The sequence below is a fragment of the Anabrus simplex genome, chromosome 1 (genome assembly GCF_040414725.1).
Source record: "Anabrus simplex isolate iqAnaSimp1 chromosome 1, ASM4041472v1, whole genome shotgun sequence".
Taxonomy (NCBI): domain Eukaryota; kingdom Metazoa; phylum Arthropoda; class Insecta; order Orthoptera; family Tettigoniidae; genus Anabrus; species Anabrus simplex.
This window is the reverse complement of record NC_090265.1, coordinates 1,299,127,744-1,299,152,959: the sequence shown is the minus strand read 5'-3', so window position 1 is coordinate 1,299,152,959 and position 25,216 is coordinate 1,299,127,744. Positions and strand designations below refer to the sequence as shown.

Genomic DNA, 25,216 nt, shown 5'->3' with positions numbered 1-25,216 from the left:
GACACAACTAGGTCTGTGGCCTCACTTAGTTCTATACCTTTAATCTTTAACCCATGAACTCTATCAGACAAGATTTGGGGGTGGGGGCATGATTAGCTCAGTGGCTTAGCTGCTGGCTTCCCACCAGGAAGGCAGAGGTTTGAATCCTTCTGAAATCTCAGTTCGCAAGGGATTTTTGCTGTACTATGGTTTGTGCTGACATCCCTATTTGGAAATTAAAATTCCAGTGCTGTGCAAGTTTCTTGAAAAATATACACGTAAATCTGTCAGTTCAATCTACAGTCGGGAACAGTGTCCGACATATAATATGAAAATCAACTCTACTCATTTGGAAATCGGTGATGGTCCCATTCGGGTGTCAGTTGACGAAACATCTGATGTACAAAGGAGAGACATTGCAAATTATTTTCCACTAATTGTTGATACAATTTTGAGTTTGTGAATGGAGAAAGGGCACAGCTCCATGTACATGAAGGTGCCTCCATTACAGTTTAAAATTACAGTTCTAAATAATTTCAATTACACACATGAATGCTCACGTACATTCCAGCTAGCCAACTCAGTCTCACACATTCACGATCACATAAACATTCATCTGCCCTCTCACGCATACTGATCATTCACACAAATAGAAAATTATGTTATGTACAGAAGATTTTGAAAATATGCATTCTCTTTAGTTATCTATAAAATTATTTGGTAGGAAGTTCTTTTTACTGTGGTGTGAGTTCATTCCAAAGCCGAGCAGAACAAATAAAGAAATCACTTCGATAAGATGCTGTTCTTGCAAGTGGAGGGAAAAGGGACACACCTCGACCTGTTCGAGCGGAATGGTAATTCAGCTGCGAGCAGTTGAAAGGGTTGATATGAATGTTACCTGTTGGGGAGTTTCTTAGAGAAGCAATATCTGTTCATTTACAGAGAGATGTTATGAGGGTACAGTGACTGTATTTAAATGACTGTGTTAAGCAATTAGTCGTTCTGGTCGGTGTTGAACACCCCCTAGTTTCACCACGTTTTCTACGGTAGAGGGGTGCCAGCAAGATAGTAGTACAATAATATTGATCATACTAATGTCAAATGAGCTGTGTAAATTGCTTTCTTTCTAGCTCCCAGTAAAAATTTGTGGGTAAATCCCAAGCCTGTGTATGCTTTGCACCTTATTTCCTCCATGTGCTTGTTCCATTTGTAAATTGCTGTAAATATGAATGCCAAGCATTTTTATTGTGTCATCAGGTATCAGGTTTTTACCAAACAGCAAAATTTGATGATGGAATCATGTACTTACTCTATTTATGCATACATACATACATACATACATACATACAGTACGCGCACCTTTTAGCGATACATGGACACCCTAGTGCTGAATCGGTCGACCTCAGGTATCTTTGAGATTCGTATTGGCAACCTTTCAAACACAAACTATGAATTGCTTATGCATTGCTGTGCGACATCTGGCATACACTTTATGTACTAGTACTGTTGTTGTTTACACAGCAAGGCCAAACTATAGAATTCATGCTAGGAACAAGATTCGCATCGTGAAATGTTATATAATGCATGTATGACACAGCTGTTGGCTTAAGATAATAAAGGTTTAGAAAATTCATATCGATCGATCATATTATCAGATTTCATTTCCACTCAGTTGGCAGTATTACCAGAACCGGGAGAGCTTCCTCCTTATGCCTCACCCCAGCAAAAAGAAATATCGCTAAAAGGTGCGCGGACTGTACATACCTACCTCTTCATTATAGACTGAATGCCTTTCAGCATTCAGTCTGCAAGCCTCTGTGAATTTACTAAACGCCTCCACAATCCTCTATTTGTAACTAGTTCTGTGGCCTCTCTTAATTCTATACCTTTCATCTTTAAATAGTTAGAAACAGAGTCTAACCATCATTCTCCCGCTACTTCTCTTACCCTCCATAACAGAGTCCATTATTCTCCTAGGTAATCTATCCTCCTCCATTCTCCTCACATGACCCTCCCCCACCGAAGCCGGTTTATGTGTACAACTTCATCCTTTGAGTTTGTTCCTAACACCCTTTCTCCTAATTTTGAGTACCCTCATGCCATTGTTCCCAACTGTTTGTATCAGCAATCATTCTTGCTACTTTCATGTCTGTTACTTCTAGCTTATGAGTAAGATATCCGGAGTCCACCCAGCTTTTGCTCTCGTAAAGCAAAGTTGGTCTGAAAACAGACCGATGTAAAGATAGTTTCGTCCGGGAGCTGACTTCATTCTTACAGAATACTGTTGATTGCAACTGCGAGCTCACTACATAAGCTTTACCGCACCTTGATTCAATCTCACTATACCACCAACCTGGGAGAATACATATCCTAAATACCTGAAATTACCTACCTGTTCCAGCTTTGCATCCTCAATCTGACATTGAATTGTTTTGGATTTCTTACCCACTGACATCAGTTTCATCTTTGAAAGGCTAATTTTCATACCATATTCATATTTTCAAGTTCCAAGATATTAGACTGCAGGCTTTGGGCACAACCTGCCATTAAGACCAAGTTGTCAGCATAGGCTAAACTGTTTATTATATTTTCATGTAACTGAATCCTGCTAGTTAATACCTTTCAGTAGGTCTATGCAAACTATAAACAACAAATGTGAATGGCTACAGTCTTATCTAACCCATGTAAATACCATTAACCAATAACTTCTCCTACCGTCAATTCTCACTGCAGCCCACTGCTGAACAAAAACCAAGATCAGTACATGAAGAACCTGACGGTGGAGAGTAAACTTAAAGGATAAGGTTAGAGAAGAATCCAAACGATTGGCCACTAATAACAAGAGAAGGAAGCACGAGCGGTGGACAGAAGAATGTGAAGAGGCGATAGAGTACAGGAGGAAGATGTGGGTAAGGTGGCAGACTACCAAGAAGGAAGAGGACCTGTCAACTTTCGAGACAGTGAGAAAGATGGCTGCCAAGACGATCAGGAATGCCAGAAGGAAAAGGTGGAATGAGAGGCTGGAAGAAGCTGATCATGCGTTTAAGAAAAACAAATCACGATCCTTCTTTAAGGAGATGAAGAGCAGGATAAAGGGTTATGAGGTGAGAGAACCTTTTGTGAAAGGACAAGATGGTGAGTTGAAAATAGGAGAAAAAGATGTATGCGAGGAAATGGCAAGATATTTCAAAGATCTACTGAACACAGAAGCATCCACAGGGAGTATTACTCTACAGTATAGTAGAGACATCAACCAAGGACGAGCACCCACCAGAACAGAAGTTGTGAAGGCAATCAAGGATCTCGAGAACAACAAAGCGGCAGGTAATGATGGTGTATGCGCCGAGGAGATCAAATGGGGTGATCCTGCAATGGAAGAAAGCATGTACAGAATAATAATGGACATCTGGATAAAAAAGAAGATACCTAGCGACTGGAAAGAAGCTATAATTATACCAGTACATAAGAAAGGAGACAAAAGAATACTGGATAACTACAGAGGTATCTCACTGCTAAATATTGGGTACAAGATACTCTCGAGATTATTGCTGAACAGAGTGGAAGCACAGCTTGAATCGACCATAGGAGAATACCAGGGTGGTTTCCGGAAAAGGAGAAACTGCGTAGAACAGATCTTTGGACTCAAGAGAATCATAGAACACAGACACAGGAAAGGAAAAGACACAATAGTTACATTTGTAGACTTCGCAAAAGCCTACGATTCAAGAGACAGGAACACACTACTGAACATCCTATGCGACAGAGGATTGGATTCTGCGACACATGGATTGGTGGGGGAAACATTGAAGGATACAACTGCTAGAGTAAGATACCGGAGTATGTTGTCAGACAGCTTTGAAATTAAGACAGGAGTCTGACAAGGGGATGGTCTGTCGCCAGTATTATTTAACCTAGTTTTGGATGAAGTGGTGAAGCAGTGGAGACAGTTGAATAGAACCATAGGAACTGAAGGTGTACAGATTGGATATAAGATCAAAAACAATGTCATAGTGGATTGCCTTACCTTTGCAGATGATATGGTGTTGTTACATGAGAAGGAAGAAGACGCAAAGTTGGCACTAGCAAATCTAGCAGAAAATAGCCTACAACAAGACAAAGGTACTGAATTTATTGTATTGAAAAGGTGGACCCTTTTAAGTTTCCTATCTTCCAAAGGTACTGAATACGAAGACCGATTGGAATGTAAAAGGCCAAGTGGTAGAGAGAGTCGACAGCTTCCGGTACCTAGGCGAGAACATCACGGGTAAAGTACAAAGCAACAAAAGTACCACAGACAGAGCTCAACTGCTGCTGAAACTACGATATGCAGCCATGACTACATATGGAAAGAAGAACCTCTCGAGGAACGCCAAACTGCGACACTACATGATAACCATCAGGAATGCTGCATTATATGCAACTGAAACACTGACATTGGGCAAGAGAGCTTGCATACAATTAGTGAAGGAGGAAAGAAGAATCTTGAGACATATATGGGGCACCAAAAAACAAGGTGAAATCTGGGTACACAGATCAAGGCAGGAACTATATGCGAGTATAGAACCAATCTCGAGTGTGATAAGAAAGAGAAGGTTAGGATTTGTTGAACATCTCGTGAGGATGGATGACAGTAGGCTGACGAAGAAGATATGGAATGCAACCTGCTTAACTGGAAATAAGTGGATGAAGGAAGTCAGAGAAGATTGGGAGACTATTGGCATAAAGGAAAAATATCCACTGATGACAGTACAGGATAGGTCCAAACACAAAAAGCTCGTGGAAGGTCACAGATGGACAGACACCAGGATCCAGATTCAGATCACGGAAGCTGAGAGAAAGAGGAGGAGTGAGAGAATGAAGAGGTATTGGGAAGAAAGAAGACGTACCGAACAAGTCACTCGTGATCCTCAGGGGTCATAACGAACCTAATAATAATAATAATAATAATAATAATAATAATAATAATAATAATAATCTGCCCTTTATTCCATAGTCCCCCAGTACGGCAAGGATCTTTTCCCTCGGTACTCTATCATATGCCTTCTCGACATCTACAAAACACGAACATAACTGTTTATTCCTCTTTAGCATATTTCAGTTACCTGATGCATTCTGAAAATCTGATGCTGACAGCCCTTCTGTGGTCTGAAACCACACTAGTTTTCTTCCCACTTCCTCTCAACCACTGATTGCACCGTCCCTTCTAAAATGCCAGTGAACACCTTGCCTGGTATACTCAGGTACCTCAATAGTTGTGCCCGTCCTTCCTGTTCCCATGTTTATAGATGGGCACAATTACTGCTTTTGTTGAGCCAGAAGGTACCCTACTAACACTCTTTGCTAATGTTATTACTCTATGAAGCCATTTCATCCCTGCCTTCCCACTATATCTCATCATTTCAGAGCTAATTTCATCTGTTCCTGCTGCTTTATGACAATGGAGTTTATTTACCATCATTTCCACTTCTCATGCAAAACTTTTTTTTGCAATTGGCTTTACGTCACACCGACACAGATAGGTCTTATGGCGACGATAGGAAGGAAACGGCCATGGCCATAATTAAGGTACAGCCCCAGCATTTGCCTGGTGTGAAAATGGGAAACCACAGAAAACCATTATCAGGGCTGCAGACAGTGGGATTCGAACCCACTATCTCCCAGATACAAGCTCACAGCTGCATGTAAAATTTCACCTGTGACATTTACTAATGTTGTGTGTCATGTGACCATCCAGAAGCATATTCCAATTTATAATTATAAGGATTATTAAGGTTAATTTTTTTTTAATTTTTTTTTTCAGAACTCTTAAGTATAAATATTACCAAGAGAGACAAACATAAGTTCATATCATTTATGATGACTGAGAAAGATCTATAAAGAAATATATATACTATGACCTATCCCTATAATATTAAAGTCGTGATGACCACACTTTTTAACCTAAAATATTTTGGCCGTTTCAAAGTGACTTAAATATATAAACTTGAACACAGGATATGCTAACGTGTCTATTCCATATGTCACCAAACCCAATTTACGGAAATAGAAGAGAATTTATAAAATGATCTATGTCTCTGTTCGAATACAAATGACATCACAGCAGGGTATGTTGAGCCTAACCTTAAACCCTTTTGCTGGAAGCGAGTGGTTCCCATAGTTAGAGTATGCCGTGGGACATATAAATGTAAAAATAAACAATTAGGGAGATAAGGATAATATGGTTGACTAAAGGAAGAAATGAATACAATAGTGAAAAAAGGTTCCACGTGATATAATTTAAATATAATTATTTGAATCTCATTCAAAATTCAATAACATCAAAGTTCAGCTACAAAGCAAGGATCTAATCACAGATCTGGGAATGATTAATATGTCCTACCTCATAAGCCTAAGTGAATAAACTATAATCTTCATTGTTTTGATTTACAGATATTAAGATAAAAGGGGCATAGTAATTTATCACAACCAAATTGAGTGTCCAAGCACTCATAAAAATATTCCAAGATTTGGAAAAGAGAGTTTCAGGTGCATATAGGAATATTTTTGTATGCAAACTAATCATATTTGAATATTAAAAAAAAACACCCAAAAGATTTTAGGATTAACAACTTGATGAACCTAAGTTGGATGGTCTATGATACAAAAGAAATTATTTTGCAATCAGAACAGATTTTCCCTCGACGGAAGTGTTAACCCCTAAAATACATAACATTTTCTATTTATAAAAAGCACAAAGTATAAAACTCCCAAAGCATAAGAGAATTAGAGGGAGGAGGGAATTTTGACTAGAGAATGCATAATAGGATAAGTGCAAATTGTTACAACAGTATCAAAGAAAAGGGGAGCTTGTACAGTAAGATTGTCTTGAAGATAAAGAGTAGAAGCAGCAGCAGCAGCAGCAGCTAACCAAGTATTGCTGAAAGTTCAATCAATCAATCAATCAATACTGATCTGCATTTAGGGCAGTTGTCCAGGTGGCAGATTCCCTATCTGTTGCTTTCCTAAATGCCTTTTCCTAAATGATTTCAAAGAAATTGGAAATTTATTGAACATCTCCCTTGGTAAGTTATTCCAATCCCTAACTCCCCTTCCTATAAATGAATATTTGCCCCAGTTTGTCCTCTTGAATTCCAACTTTATCTTCATATTGTGATCTTTCCTACTTTTATAAACGCCATTCAAACTTATTCGTCTACTAATGTCATTCCATGCCATCTCTCCGCTGACAGCTCGGAACATACCACTTAGTCGAGCAGCTCTTCTTTCTCTCAATTCTTCCCAACCCAAACATTGCAACATTTTTGTAACGCTACTCTTTTGTCGGAAATCACCCAGAACAAATCGAGCTGCTTTTCTTTGGATTTTTTCCAGTTCTTGAATCAGGTAATCCTGGTGAGGGTCCCATACACTGGAACTATACTGTAGTTGGGGCCTTACCAGAGACTTAAATGCCATCTCCTTTACATCCTTACTACAACCCCTAAACACCCTCATAACCATGTGCAGAGATCTGTACCTTTTATTTACAATCCCATTTATGTGATTACCCCAACGAAGATCTTTCCTTATATTAACACCTAGATACTTACAATGATCCCCAAAAGGAACTTTCACCCCATCAACGCAGTAATTAAAACTGAGAGGACTTTTCCTATTTGTAAAACTCACAACCTGACTTTTAGCCCCGTTTATCAACATACCATTGCCTGCTGTCCATCTCACAATATTTTCGAGGTCACGTTGCAGTTGCTCACAATCTTGTAACTTATTTATCGCTCTATAGAGAATAACATCATCCGCAAAAAGCCTTACCTCCGATTCCACTCCTTTACTCATATCATTTATATATATAAGAAAACATAAAGGTCCGATAACACTGCCCTGAGGAACTCCCCTCTCAACCATTACAGGGTCAGACAAAGCTTCACCTACTCTAACTCTCTGAGATGTATTTTCTAGAAATATAGCAACCCATTCAGTCACTCTTTTGTCTAGTCCAATTGCACTAATTTTTGCCAGTAGTCTCCCATGATCCACCCTATCAAATGCTTTAGACATGTCAATCGCGATACAGTCCATTTGACCTCCAGAATCCAAGATATCTGCTATATCTTGCTGGAATCCTACAAGTTGAGCTTCAGTGGAATAATTTCCTAAAACCGAATTGCCTTCTATCGAACCAGTTATTAATTTCACAAATATGTCTAATATAATCAGAAAGAATGCCTTCCCAATGCTTACATACAATGCATGTCAAACTTACTGGCCTGTAATTTTCAGCTTTATGTCTATCACCCTTTCCTTTATACACAGGGGCTACTATAGCAACTCTCCATTCATCTGGTATAGCTCCTTCGGCCAAACAATAATCAAATAAGTACTTCAGATATGGTACTATATCCCAACCCATTGTCTTTAGTATATCCCCAGAAATCTGATCGATTCCAGCCGCTTTTCTAATTTTCAACTTTTGTGTCTTATTGTAAATGTCATTGTTATCATACGTAAATTTTATTACTTCTTTGGCCTTAGTCTCTTCCTCTATCTCGACATTATCCTTGTAACCAACAATCTTTACATACTGCTGACTGAATACTTCTGCCTTTTGAAGATCCTCACATACACACTCCCCTTGTTCATTAATTATTCCTGGAATGTCCTTCTTGGAACCTGTTTCTGCCTTAAAATACCTATACATACCCTTCCATTTTTCACTAAAATTTGTATGACTGCCAATTATGCTTGCCATCATGTTATCCTTAGCTGCCTTCTTTGCTAGATTCAATTTTCTAGTAAGTTCCTTCAATTTCTCCTTACTTCCACAGCCATTTCTAACTCAATTTCTTTCCAGTCTGCACCTCCTTCTTAGTCTCTTTATTTCTCTATTATAATAAGGTGGGTCTTTACCATTCCTTACCACCCTTAAAGGTACAAACCTGTTTTCGCATTCCTCAACAATTTCTTTAAACCCATCCCAGAATCTGTTTACATTTTTATTTACCGTTTTCCACCGATCATAGTTACTTTTTAGAAACTGCCTCATACCTGCTTTTTCAGCCATATGGTACTGCCTAACAGTCCTACTTTTAAGACCTTCCTTTCTATCACATTTATTTTTAACTACCACAAAAACAGCTTCATGATCACTAATACCATCTATTACAGTAGAGTCTCGCTCAACCGACCTTCGCTTATCCGACATTCCGTGTTATCCGACATTGATAGGCTGAATTTGAACTTTAGGTGGAGGCATTTCTGGGACACCCGATGTGGAGGATGCGACCGTGGGACAAGCACTGGCAGTCATGCGGTAGGACCAGGTTTTTCTCAAGGACAGGTGCAGCGAGTCATTGTTCAGTGTAGTATTGGTTGGGTGCGGATGTTATAGTTTTCATCTCCTCTGTGAGTATGGCGAGTAAAGGGAAGAAAGTGACTGTTTCTGTGAAAGACAAGTTGAGTGGGTTAAAGAGACTGGACAAAGCGGAAACCCTTCAAAAATAGCTTCAGATTATGGTGTTGGACGTGTTATAGTGGGAGACTGGAAACATAAGAGGGAAGAAATTGAAAGGTGGTGCTCTACCAGAGCAACAAGTGATGCACTGAAAATTAGAAAAACAATGAAAAATGTGAGTACGAAAAATTAAGTGAAACACTATTTCTTTGGTTCACTCAAAACCGGGAAAAAGGCCTGTCAATATCTGGACCCATTCTGCAATAAATGGCGTTGTATTTCCAGAAGGAGTTTAATGAAGGGGACCTAATTTTACTGCCAGTGCTGGGTGGCTCGATCGGTGCGAAAAACGGTCCGGCATTAGGCAGCTTAATATCTGTGTAGAAAAATTGTCAGCTAAATCCGATGAGGTTGTGAAATTTAAAAGGGAATTTCAAAAAATAAATCTTGCTGTAAGATGAACCGGTGATCAGATTTTTAATTGTGATGAGACTGGGCTGAATTTCAAGATGCTTCCATCAAAACTCTCGCAGCCCAAGCCAAGATGTCTGCACCTGGCTACAAGTGTAGTTAGGAAAGAGTTACTATTCTTGCCTGTAGTAATATTACTGGGAACTTAAAAACAAAATTGCTTATGATCGGCAAAGCAAAGAAGCCTAGGACATTTAAAAACATTTCTGTTAATGTTCCTGTTCCTCCCTCCTAACGTGACGTCATTGTGCCAGCCAATGGACCAAGGTGTGCTGGAAACATTGAAGAGGAAATATCGGCGGAAACTCCTTTCATTCCTGATAGAGAAAATAGACAATGGCAACGACATGATAGAAAAGTTAACACGAAACAACATGAACGACGTGGCATACTGGATAGCGCAGTCATGGGAAGAAGTTGGAACAATGACATTAGAAAGTCTTGGAACATATTGTTGAGTGAGGATGAACATCGAGAGGAGGTGGTACAAGAAGACATGGAAAACATTGTTCCCTTACTGAATTGCATTCCTGGCTGTGAGACTCAAGATGTAAGTGGTGTGCACAAGATCAGCTGTTTGAACTAACTGACCCTGATTTTATTGCTTTTGTGAATGCTAAAGTAAATGAGGATGATGATGAAGAAGAAAGAGGCATTGCAGAACAAAAGGAGAAAACGATGACTCACAGTGAAGGATATCGTCGATGGCGGGATCTCGCACCAAGAAAACGTGAATCAGCAGGCAAGCAGATATTTTTGACAAGTTTCTTTTCGTAAGACATTTGGAATGTTTTCGTTCAGTACTGCATGTACTGTACAATTGAATTGGTAAGTCAATAAATAGAGTACCGTAAAACATAGTAATACAGTATAGCCTTCGTGTTCGTTTTAGTTCATTTTCAAAGTTATTCTGTATTATCCGACATTTTCGGTGATCCGACGTACTCCAGGCCCCGTTTAGGTCGGATAATCGAGACTCTACTGTACTTCAGTTTCCCTATAGAGCTCATCTGGTTTTATCAGCACCACATCCAAAATATTTTTCCCTCTGGTTGGTTCCATCACTTCTGAATCAGCTGTCCTTCCCATATTAACTTATTTGCCATTTGTTGGTCATGCTTCCTGTCGTTCGCATTTCCTTCCCAATTGACATCTGGCAAATTCAGATCTTCCGCTACAATCACATTTCTTTCCATGTCGTTTCCCACATAGCTGACTATCCTGTCAAATAATTCCGAATCTGCATCAGTGCTACCCTTTCCCGATCTGTACACTCCAAATATATCGAGTTGCCTATTATCTTTAGAAATGAGCCTTACACCTAGAATTTCATGTGTCTCATCTTTAACTTTTTCGTAGCTTACAAATTCTTCTTTCACCAGAATGAAAACTCCCCCTCCCACCTTTCCTATCCTATCTCTACGATACACACTCCAGTGCCGTGAGAAAATTTCTGCATCCATTATATCATTTCTCAGCCATGATTCAACTCCTATTACAATATCTGGTAAATATATATCTATTAAATTACTTAATTCTATTCCTTTCTTTACAATACTTCTACAGTTCAACACTTAACAATTTTATGTCATCCCTACTTGATTTCCAGTTCCCTGTTCCCTTATCACCGCTCCCTAGGCCATCCCGTTTCCGTGAATGTACCTCCCTATTACCCTTCCAAACAAATTTCCTAACTTAAACGTACCACTGCGGTTTAAATGAAGGCCATCCGAGCGCAGATCCCTTTCTCCTACCCACCCATTAGGATCTAGAAATTTCACTCCCAGTTTCCCACATACCCACTCCATAGTCTCATTTAAATCCCCAATCACCCTCCAGTCAGTATCCCTCCTACACAGTATTCCACTAATAACAATCTCCGCTTTCTTAAACTTCACCCGTGCTGCATTTACCAGATCCCACACATCTCCAACTATGTTGGTACTTATATCAGCTTGCCTTACGTTGTTGGTACCAGCGTGAAACACTACCACCTTCGCCTTCCCCTCCTCCCTCTCTTCTACTTTCCTCAACATCTGCCTCAACCTAATTCCTGGATAACATTCTACCCTGGTTCCCTTTCCTCCACACACTTTCCCCACGTGTCTAACGATGGAATCCCCCATGACCAGAGCCTCAACCCTACCCACCTCATTTGATCCCCTCCCCTCCTGGTCAGCCCTATCTTTCCTGATAGCTGCAGAAGCTACTTCCTCCTCCCTTTTCTCCTTCCCATGACTCTGTTCCACCTGTCTTTTCCTATCCTCTACTCTACATTTCCCTTTCCTACCTTTTCCCTTCCTCCTACTTCCACGCATCTCAGCAACAGTTCCCTGTCCCTCATCTTCCCTCTGTTGTTCTACCTAGAGTGACTCGTACCGATTTCGCTCAGACACCTGTCCTGAATTCTGATCCTGAATAGAGCCCTTGGCCTGCAATCTCCTTCCCCTTAGAACATTAGACCACCTGTCTTCTACAACTCCTCCCTTTCCTTCCCCTCCCTCTTGTACACCTACTGTAACCTGTACATTGTTTGAGGGAGTCCTATCTTCCTTCCCGTCTTCTGTGAGAATCCTAATTATCTCCCTCAAACTTTCCAACTCCTCCCTCATACCCCTCAATGCCTCACCACACCCACAATAAGTACACTCGCGCTCCTTAGCCATTCTTTACGCTGGAAAAATTTTAAATTAAAAAAATAAAATAACTTATTTGCAAAAAAATAAATGAACGGAGGGATATATTGTCTGGGATAGTACACAACAATAAGGTAATTAATATACAACTACACTACAATACTACTTAGTCGTGCTCTATTATTTTTTATTTTTATTTTTTTATCCTACAACCCCTAACAGGATAAAAGCTGCTATTAATTACTGAATATCGAAAGTAATACACAAGAACTACACAATTCCAAACTGCAATTAAGCCTATCCTAATTTCAACAATATTTTAGTAAGAGTTTCTACGGATACCTCTACCACACCAGTACTACACAAATATTTTACAATAATAAAATAAGCACACTAAATTCTAATAGGATATTACTCGTATACTACAGTAATTTTTAAACTACTTTCAGACGTATCCTAATTACGATACCGGTACCATACCGTATGTCACTACTAAGCACAACAGAAATGAAATTTGCAAGAACTACTGTACTCAAAGATTACCAACGAAGCTAAATGCTTAGACAAATTATTATTAGTATTAGGTCTAATAGATATACACGAAAGATAACACACGAATATAGCACGCAAGATACGGCACTATCTAAATGTACTGTATCTATACTACAATGTATCTACACTACACTACACTGCGTTTGGTTAAATGCTTAAGTATCAAAAGGATTGCCGTACACGAAGAAAAACACTAATATAACTGGCAAGATACTATCTAATATATTATACCTTATCTTCACTACAATTCTACTGAAATGTGGTTATGTGATTATTACAGCTGGTGGATTACTATTATTTTCCCTACTCCACGGGACGGAGAAAAAAAAGAAAGTGTCCTTAATTAGGCCTGCTGAAAAATACGAGGTTGTCTACAATAATTTCTCAAATGTTTCTATCAAAACTACTACTACTCCAGGGACTTGAACTGCAATTACTGTGATATATGAACTTTATTATTATTAGCTAACCGCTCATAAATACTGAAAGTTCGAGGGAGCGAAATATAAATTACGGATACTAACTACCTACTCAGAAGTACAAATGAATGGAATACAAGGTCAGCTGATTTTTATTTATATTTACTTGACTACACTACACCCTTTGTTCACGACTGTAGCAACAATGCAATATTTGAATATGAGGAGCGACAATAATCAATAACAATACGACTGTTAACTATTACCGTGTAATCTCTTTAACTTCTTTTTAAATGGAAGTTTACAGGCGTATCGTGTTTTTTAATGTAGTAAATTATTGCCTTCGCGATAGTTTGAACGTATATCTATACGAAATACCGGAGAAGTTGCTGCAGAAGTTACGGTACTATTCCTTATGATAATCTGCCTTTGTAAGTACAACCAACGAATCTACAGATATTTACAAATATTTTTAAAGTTAATATTGTTACCTAAAGTTTTACCTAAACCTAAATTCGAAACAAGGTGCACCTAGCTAGCCTACTTAACCTAGAAAACGTAATTTACTGAAGACCAACTGAATTACTTGTTACAAAATTTAAATAATTATTACTACTCCCAATTTCTACCAAGAAGCACTAAACACCACTATATAAACAGCACTAAATGAATCAGATATACACAAAATTAAGCTATTTCAATAAGTTTTCACTACAATAATGCAAGAGCTCTCTCAACAGCCAACCGTTCTCAAGCGCATCCAACAATGCAAAACTTAATGGATACAATAATTTTTTCATTGAAAGAATAATTAATAAATACAGACATTGCCCTGTAACTACTTTAAAAAAAGAAAAACCTAATGTCTCTTTATTTTCTACTTTCATGTTCAATAAAGATATTTATAAAATCACTAATGTTTTTAAAAAACATAATGTAAAAATAGCCTTTAAAACTAATAATAATAATAATAATAATAATAATAATAATAATAATAATAACAACAACAACAATAATGCAACAATCTTACATAACTCTACTTCTATTAATAAAACTAATAACTTTTCAAAATCAGGAATATATGGAATCAAATGCAACAGCTGTAATTTTTCTTATGTTGGCCAGACTGAAAGGAGTTTTAATATATGGTACTTAGAACATGTCAATGCTCTGAAATATAATCAATTTTCAGCAGTTGGACAACACATGCATAACTACAATCACAAGTTTAACTGACATTAATCAGGATATGGAAATCCTCAAAATTATGCATACAGGACCCCTCCTTAACATAACTGAAAACTGCTTCATACATTTAGACCAATATTTTAATTCAAATTACAATCCGAATGACATTTCCGAAAAACCAAAATTTTTATTTGACCTGCTCATTCATGCTTTCAGAGACGCTTTAGCTAGCAGTCAGAGTCCGATTTTCCGTTTTATTCACAGTACCTTACTCAGGCGATCGCCTATATTTCCGCATCTATCGGCCCCTCTTTAATCCCCTTTCCTTTCCTTTCCTTCCTACCCTACTCTCTTCTTTTTTCCCTTCCCGCACCTCTCCCTAAAGACCTTGGTAGAACCTGATATGTTCCTCTCCTCAACCTTTATTCACATCCAACTTCAATCCACACATTGCAGCACAAGGTGATTCCCATACAACGTATCATTTATTATATCCCCACATCATAACTCTTTTTATTCTTAACCATTATCTATACAAATAGCATTTTTACAGTCCTCATTGAACTGCGAAATCCCACCACCTTATAGATACTACTAATGTATTTGGACCTCCATGTACAACAATCATCATCATTCAATATTCTTTAACAGAAGAGCCTTTATAACATCATTCATTGCATTCACATGAACTGAATGTATAGTTTTGTGTACACAACTCAAACCTTTTGATATCTTAAGAAGACACCTTGGCTTTGGATCACTTGAACTTTGAACGGACTACGATGTATTTGGAGAGCCAAATCCAATCGCATTTCTATGCGTGAACCACGACCAGCATTTTATGAATATCTATAAAAAACAACTTTTTAACATAGAGCAGCAATCCAGCATTTTAGGAACCTCTATTGAAAAGATCTCTTTAACATAGTGCAACGGAAATCTTGAACATTACCTTATTTCTCATATTATTATTATTATTATTATTATTATTATTATTATTATTATTATTATTATTATTATTATTATTTCTTCCATTGCTTAAACTTTTTATAGAAATTATTTTATTCAACCAGCCTTAAAATTCTATTGATTGTACATACAGTTTTTTAAGACCATCGTGTCGATACATTGTTCATTTTATTCGATACATTTGTATAATTTGCTTCATGGCTGATGATGAGCTACGATTTAGGTTGAAACTAGTCCCGGAATGTTAATATGAATGTATGTCATGTATAATTTGTATTGAAAAGATGGACCTTAAATATAAACTATTTTAACTACTGTTGACTTCTATGGTGCCTGGAGAAAAGGGAACGTCTGTCCGAGTACCAGTGTGATTTTCGAGCTGCTCGCTCAACTAATGACCGCTTGGTACACCTGGAGATTTCTATCCGGGATGCTCACACACTAGATTTGCACACCGGCCCGAAGGAAAACACGGACCCCTCCATTTATCGGAGACTCTTCCCGTCTGTTGTTGGCCGGTACCCTGATTCGGTCGTTGTTTTCACGGATGGTTCGAGGTCAGAAGAAGTGGGAATAGGCTGTGTGTTCATTGTTGACAATAACAGGTTTCTTTTTCCCCTACTGAAAATCTGTTGTGTGTACAATGCCGAGCTCTGTGCCAAATGTGAAGCTCTCCAGTGCACACTGTACGATAAGCGCCGGCATTTTCTGCTGTGTACAGACTCCTTGAGCGCGCTATAATCTATAGATACATGTTTCCCTCGGCACCCTCTGGTGCAGCGAATCCAGGACTTGCTGGCTGGGTGTTCGGATGCCGGCACTGGAATTACGTTTATGTGGTTCCCAAGCCACATGGATGTAGAGCGAAACGAGTTATTTGATAAGGCTGCCAAGGAGTCTGTTACCTTGCCCTTGTTGCCTTACAGGGTTTCAGCCAGTGACATTCGCTCTCAGCAGAAACATCTGGTTATGTCCCATTGGGAGATGGAATGGCAGGCCTCCCCTCTCCCAAATAAGCTGAAAGTGATAAAAGGAACTACAAAGGTATGGGAGACTTCACTTCGGGCTTCTCAAAGAGAAGCAGTGGCATTGTGTCGTCTTTGGATTGGCCATGACATAGTAACACACTCTTACATATTGAGGAGTGAAACCCCCCCCCCCCCCCAATGTGTACTTGCAGCGGTCATCTAAGCGTGGTACACATCCTTACGGATTGCGTGGATCTGGCCGACCTGCGGCGTAGTCTACACCTCCCAAGTGCCATTTCCCTCATCCTACGAGATAACTAGCAGTCAGCAGACCTTGTCATCTGTTTTATGAGGGATAGTGGTCTTTTTTATCGTGTGTAATAATTAATTAATTAATTTATTTATTTATTAATTAATTAATTAATTAATTAATTAATTAATTAATTGTCAGCAACAGCATAACGCTGAATTACAAAGATCCGAGCTATGTACAATAGATATGAATCTAAAATGAAAGATATATAAATATTTACAAAGAACACACACATACACAATAAAACTGTACAATCATATATAATACATATTTACATAAACAACGATATTAACAAAGAAAAATACATTTACAGTAAATACAGGAGCAGAACTCGAAAGAACAAGAAGGAAAATTAAGTTATATTAGAAATATCATAACAGAAGGAAGGAAACGTTACGAAGATGTCTAGGTTCTTGTTGATGGATAATGTATTAAACATTGCTGGAATACGTATAGAAAGGGACCTTTGGGTGAGAGAAAGCCGGGAGTAAGGAATATGGAATAGGGTCTTCATTCTGGTAGTACGGGATGGGACGTGGAGGGGGAATAAGGAAGCTAAATCTGGAGACCTAAATAGACCATTAGCTGCTTTGTATAGCAGCTTTAGGTCGGATACTTTCCTCCGAGCAGAAAGAGTCGTGAGGTTCAGTTTCCCAAGCACTTGTCCTGTGTATTTGTGTATTTTTGTTAACTACGCTTTTATCCCATTGACTCTATTTTAGTCTGTGTTTGCATATTTTAATGTGTTATTTTAACTTCTAACTTGAATGATATACACTGACTTAGCAAATGTCATAGGATAGTCGCATAATAGCGTGTGGGGCCTCCTCTGGCCCTGCGAACTGCAGTGAGACGCCGTGGAAGTGAGTCGACAAGTCCCGGGTAGTCCTCTGGATGCAGCTGACACCAAATAGTTTGCAGAGCGGCCGCCAATGCTGGTCTGTTCATGGGTGCAGGATCCATGGCACGGAGCCTGCGTTTCAGGACATCCCAGATATGCTCGATAGGGTTCATATCGGGGCTCCTGGGTGGCCATGGCAGTTGTTGGACCTCCACTGCATGTTCCTGGACCCATTCCCGTGCGACGTGGGAACGATGTGGCGGCGCATTATCTTCTTGAAACACCGCAGAACCGCTTGGGCGCTGGAAGGCCAAAAATGGGTGGAGATGGTCTCCAAGCAGCTCAACATACAATTCAACGTCTCTTCCAGAGCAACTAGGGGGCCCATTCCATACCAGGAAAATGCACCCCAGACCATAACAGAGACACCAGCGCCCTGGATCACACCTTCGAGGCAGGCGGATCCATCACTTCATGTGGTCTGCGCCATACACGGTGCCTCCCATCAGCATGGTGCAATTGAAATCGTCATTTGTCCGACCATATCACGTTACGCCATTGTTCCATTGTCCATCCCTGATGACTGGCGACAAATGCGCGTCGTCGTGCCCGATGACGTTGGTTTAACAGTGGCACCCGTGTGCAGCGCCGGCTCCCATACCCCATAGAACCCATGTTCCTACGGATTGTCCACTGAGAGACGTGTCTAGCATGGCCTGTGTTGAATTGAGCCGTGATTTGTTGCACGGTTGCCCGTCTGTCACTATTGACAATCCGTCTCGGATGTCGCCGGTCACGGTCATCGAGGGTGGCTGGGTGGCCGGTCGTTCGTCTGTTGTGGACGGTGACACCTGAATTCAACCATTCACGATACACCCTGGATACGGTTGATTGTGTGAAGCCGAATTCCCGCACCACTTCCGAAAATGCACTTCCATCCGTCAGGCACCGACCACCATACCCCGTTCGAACAGTGTCAGCTCATGACGATGTTCCATGTTACACCTGTTGCATACACAGCCACTGCTCACAAGGTCTCCTGTACAACTGCTGCTGGCACAGGGGGCGTGTGGTGCGCAGACAACACACCTGCGCATCAGTGCTCTGCTATCCCATGACATTTGCTCAGTCAGTGTATCTCTTTGTACTTCAAGGCAATGCCTTATTCCATTGTAACCTTTATTTTCTATAATTTTATTAGAAAATAAGGCATTGCAAATTAGATCCACTGATTGTTTTAATCTCATAATCATTTTTCATCATCATTTAGTTTAAATTCTAGTCAGTGGATATATTTTAAAATTTGAATTATGTCCCTTTGTTCCATCTTGTACCATTAGGGGGCGATGACCTAGCTGTTAGGCCCCTTTAAACAACAAATGACATCATCTTCTTCTTCAAAGAATGCAGCTTGTAACAAACCCACAGACACACCTACCAGGAACTTTGTTTTATGATATGTTTAGAAGTCACATTGCTTCTTTCTCTTAATGTGTTCTTATTACATGCTTATGTGCACCTATAAGTACATATACCTCTTTTCCTTTTGCAGATATTGAGGTTGCTAACCGCCATGGTCATACTTGTCTCATGATTGCTTGTTACAAAGGACATTTTCGAATTGCAAAGTTCCTTCTCAGTCTGAATGCAAATGTTAATCGCAAGAGTGTGAAAGGCAATACTGCTCTTCATGACTGTGCTGAATCAGGGAGTTTGGAAATACTTAAACTTCTGATAGAACATGGAGCAAAAATGGATGTTGATTCTTACGGTAAGTACTCGTGCCCAAGAGATTTCTATATCATACACTGACCAGCAAAATGAATGGATCACTTGAATTTTCAAAGGCAAAAACTTGTTAAATTGTGAAACATTTCTTTTATTATTTACCTAGATTATTTTCATTAAAAAATCATCTAAGTATTGTTATCTGTCTGTTATTGCTACCGGTACCTTTAGTTACTTAGATAATTTTTCTTGAAAATAATCAAAGTAAATAATAAAACAAATGTTTCACAATTTAACATGCTTTTCGCTTTGAAAATTCAACATACATCATCTTTATAGACTGTTATGCCTTTCAGCGTTCAGTCTGCAAGCCTCTGTGAATTTACTAAACGTTGCCACAATCCTCTATTTGCAACTAGTGCTGTGGCCTCATTTAGTTCTATACCTCTTATCTCTAAACCATTATAAACTGAGTCTAACCATCGTCGTCTTGGTCTCCCTCTACTTCTCTTACCCTCCATAAGAGAGGCCATTATTCTCCTAAGTAACCTATCTTCCTCCATTCGCCTCACATGACTCTACCACCAAAGCCGGTTTATGCGTACAGCTTCATCCTTCAATTTCATTCCTAACTTAGCCTTTATCCCCTCATTCTGAGTACCTTCCTGCTATTGTTCCTACCGATTTGTACCAGCAATCATTCTTACTACTTTCATGTCCATTACTTCTAACTTATGAATAAGATATCCTGAGTCCACTCAGCTTTCGCTCCTGTAAAGCAAAGTTGGTCTGGAAACAGACCGATATAAAGATAGTTTTGTCCAGGAGCTGACTTCCTTCTTACAGAACACTGATGATCGCAACTGCGAGCTCACTGCATTAGCTTTACTGCACCTTGATTCAGTCACACTATATTACGATCCTGGGAGAACATACATCCTAAATACTTCAAATTATCTACTTGTTCCAGTTTTATATCACTAATCTGACATTCATTTCTGTTGAATTCCTTACCTACTGACATCAATTCAGTCTTCGAAAGGCTTATTTCCATACCGTACTCATTGCACATATTTTCAAGTTCCAAGATATTAGACTGCAGGCTTTCGGCACAATCTGCCATTAAGACCAAGTCGTCAGCATAGGCCAGACTGCTTACTACATTTCCACCTAACTGAATCCCTCCCTGACACTTTATACCTTTCAGTAGATTAACCATGTAAACTACGAACAACAAAGGTGAAAGATTACAGCCTTGTCTAACCTCTGTAAGTACCCTGATCCAAGAACTCATTCTACCATCAATTCTCACTGCAGCCCAATTGTCAACATACATACCTTTGATTGATTTTAATACATCATCATTTCCCCTTACCCAGCTCCTGCCGGGTTGGGTTATTTATGGTATTCCTCCATCTTCCTCTTTCCTTCTACCATTTCTCTTCCATGATCTTGTCCCAGTCTAAATTTGGTCTTCTGATGCTGCTCTTCATTGATTCAGTTCACCTTGTTCTATATTATTTTCAACTCCCTCATTTAGCTTTCCTATCCCAACTTCCGTCCTAACATCTTCATTTCTCACTCTGTCTTTCCTTGTCTTTCCTATCATACTTCTTAGGAATTTCATTTCACTGGCTTGAATTTTACTCTCTTGCCTGCTAGTCAAAGTCCAAGTCTCAGCTGTATAAGTCAGTATGGGTACATAGTACATTTTGTACATTATCTCTTTACTTTTCCTTGGTACTTCTTTTCTCTAAACAAGTTTTCTTACACAATGGTAGAATGCATTACCGTGCTGTACCCTCCTACTAATCTCCATGTCCACCATAGCATTTTGCATTAATTCACTTCCTAGGTATTTAATGCTGCACCATACTGCATCCTGTGTAGGCGTATAAAAATTTCTCCAGCAGCTCAGATGATCTCAGGGTTCGGTTGTAATATTATCTTACTTTAACGTGGGATCTGAAGAGAATTGGTACGGTGCGCCCAAAGTTACAGTATATCGTTTCATCAGATGGGTGTATCTATCCTACGTACCAGGTCAATCGATGTAACGAGCAAGAAAATGCATCTCCCTTACATCTTCAGTCTTATACTAGCATTACTATCTACGAATAACTTCACCACCAGTCGATCTTATCTGTTTGGTTTATTATAATCTAAATTAAAATATTGTGGGAAGAGAGAATGTAAAGAAATAATTATTTCGTTAATCTTGAAATCATAATAACCATCATGAAAACATTCTATTTACAATTAGGGTACCATTCTGTTCTAAACCTGTTCACAACTTGCTTGACATGAACTAACTGGGATAAAATATTTATTTTGCTAACAAATTATTTGTATCACGATGGTATCAACTGTCATGTTAACTTCTCCTTAAACCATCTTGTTTCCAAATGCATCTTCCAGTTCTTATGAAAATGAATTTACTTTTGACCTCTAAATTGTTCACTTCATATGGTTATATATCAGGATAACCTTTGAATGAACTATTGTTCTTTGCTAAGAAAAATCTTTCATTTAATAACCTAACTGTACTTTACTTGATATACTCCAAATATATATCATAACCTTCTAATCACATAATCTCTTAACAGAACACTAGTCCTATCCATTCTTAATTGATCACAGCTCGATTATGAGAATGCTGTGCTTATTTATCCATGTGGTGTAACATCCTTCTTACGTATATTCAGCAATCTAAATCCTTTAAATGGCTCAACTACGACTATCCATGAAAACATTATTCATTTCTTCCATATACTATGAATATTATGTGAATACACATACAAGATGTTTATAGCAAGTAATTCCTAGCATACTAAACTTTATTTCAAACATATGTTTTCTATCTGATGGACTTGGCTTAATATACAATCCTTTAGGTTAGATAGGTATTCATAATACTCCTTCAATCCTTCGATGAGATTTCCTTCCACTACATTATTACCTGTACTCGACCCAGTCTTAAACTACTCATATTCTGCGTTAATTCCAATTCTTCTCTGCCTTCCTTATATCGATACTTTTCAAATATTCATTTCCTTCATAATAATACATAGCTTCCTTATTTCAACTCTGATCCTTCCTTAACTTACGCATTCCTTCTCCAATATCTCAATCTCTTCTTATATAACGTTTTCCTCGATGTAAATTGCTCAAATATAGCTATTTCAACTACTCTGGATTCATGATATCTCATCATGACGATAGTTAACTTTATTATCTAACATAACATTATTTCATACCGTACTTCACCAATGACAAACAGAAACATATACCTCCTATATATATATATATCTTTCCCTAACCATATATATATTGGTTTCCATCTTAATAATAGGATGCTTTATTAATTCATAACATCTACTTCTCAAAAGAAAGGTTACTCCAATCTTATATATAGATTCTTATTGAGGTTATATGCATGAGAGCTTGAACTTTAGGTTAAATTACACTGGTTATAACAATATTACAAGTACATCTCTACAGTTATATATTCTAAACATTATTATTCATCAATTCAATTAAGAATATTGGATCAAGAAACTTAGCTTTTCATTCTGTGGTCCAGGATGATCTAGCCACAATCCATCCTATGGTTGCTGCATTTGGTCGATCGGGAACCAAAGTCAGCTGGCTCAGTGTTCAGATCAGGTGGGCTGAGTTCAGCATAACGAAAACATCTCTAGGAATGTCCGCTGCCCATCTAGTATGACATCATTTTCTTATTTCTTGAGCTCATGATAAAATAATACATATATTTATTTATTTATTTTATTTATTTTATTTATTTATTTATCACTACAGGACTTAGTGTCCCAATTATAGTGGCAACTACGACAGATAAGCTACAATTAACATGGTGAAACTTATATCTAAACTATATTCTACAGTTTTATCTAATCTTGTATAATATTGATATAAAATATGAAAGTACTTTTCTAAAGACTAAAGAACCTTATGTTAATGTGGTGGAGAAACACACGACAAAGTAAAATGATGAAATAAATGAAGCAATACATTATATTGCATAATATTATAGAACTTCGCCTTACATTTTCCCCTATTTTTAGGACTTGATACAATTGCGCGATGAAATTCAGTTACAAACTCACTCAATGGCAAACTGAAGTCAAGGCCATTATTTTTCTGAATGGCACTGTTGAAGATACTGCAGAATCTGTTTACCGGCGAGTTATCATGGGCACACGTCCTGGATTTTTCATTTTAAAATGTTATGTTATTTCTGGAATTGAAGCGAGGTACATGGAAATTTAGGAGAGAAAGTAATTCAGGATTATCAATAGCATTGTTTACAACATTAAAAAGAAATTTTACTGCATCCTTCCGTCTGCGAATTTCTAAACTCTCCACTCCGAAATTTAAAAGGATATCACTATAGGGTACCATACGGGGATAGCAGCCAGTTTTTTTTATATTGTAAGTATTTTAAAAATTTTTTTTGTAATTTTTCAATCTGATAAACATATGTTTGACACCTAGGGCTCCAAACGATGCTGGCATATTCTACTTTTGGTCTTGCTATGGTATTGAACAGATGATTGCAAGTTTGTGTGTTTTTGAAGGGTTTTATATTCCTGATAATGAATCCTAGGGTCTTGTACGACTCAGCTACCACTTTCAGTATATGTGAATTGAATGTAAGCTCGTGGTCGAATAAAACCCCGAGGTCTTTCATCTCGCAAACCAATCGCAAATCACTGTCACCTAGCTTGTAAGTGTAGTGGAAGGGAGTTTTCCTTCTGGTGACAACATCGATACACATTTTTCTACATTTAAGTACAGTTTATTTTCAGTCGCCCACTCCAGTACACTTTTCAAGTCTAGCTGAAGCTGTTCACAGTCGGTTATGTTTTCAATGGCTTTGAACACTTTGAAATCGTCGGCGTATAGCAGACAGCTGGAATATTTCACTTGTTCAGGCAAGTCATTGATGAATGTGAGAAAAACTAAAGGGCCTAAATTTGACCCCTGAATTATTCCTGAATTTACAGGGTATTCCCGAGAAGAATGTCTCTGGAAAGAAACAAACTGCTTCCTATCACCCAGATAGGAACTGAAAAAAATGCAACAGTTGTTTCGAGAAACCGAACAGGTTTAACTTTCTTAGTAGAGCATCGTGATTAATTTTATCGAATGCTTTTGCAAAATCTGTAAATACTACATCCATTTGTCCGCCCGTGTCAAGTTCTGTGGACACTCTCTGAGTGAAGTTAACCAAGTTTGTGACTGTGGAACGTCGTGAAAGGAAACCATGTTGTTTGTCTGATATAAGAGGTCTTAAATATGTTGTTAGTCGATTATATAACATAAATTCGAATACTTTTGCTATCGCGGATAAAATAGAAATAGGCCGGTAATTGTTTATTAGTGTGGGATCCCCTGATTTAAGTATGGGGCACACTTGTGATAACTTCCAGACGGATGGAAATATAGATGTTTTAATAATCAAATTATAAATACATAGAAGTGGATGCTTAAGAACTTCTGAACAACCGTTTATCACATACGGTGGTACATGGTCTGGTCCTGCAGATGCTTTAGGTTTCAGCTTTTTAAGTGCTACTTCAACCTTTTCTAAAGCAAAGTTGTTAATATGCAATGTATCGTTAGTGTAAGATGGAGCGTTAGGTATGCGATATTGTGCCTTATGCAGGGAATATGCTGA

General features: G+C 38.5%; 1 protein-coding gene across 2 annotated transcripts in view; it reads left to right on the top strand.

Moving 5' to 3' along the window:
- Positions 1–25,216, top strand: part of LOC136858282 (protein fem-1 homolog CG6966) — a 186,133-nt gene that overhangs the window by 128,195 nt on the left and 32,722 nt on the right. For both annotated transcript variants that reach the window (XM_067137704.2, XM_067137705.2), the window contains exon 4: positions 19,340–19,558. In XM_067137704.2, the coding sequence (XP_066993805.1) occupies positions 19,340–19,558 (219 nt within the window). The remainder of the gene's footprint in view (positions 1–19,339; positions 19,559–25,216) is intronic.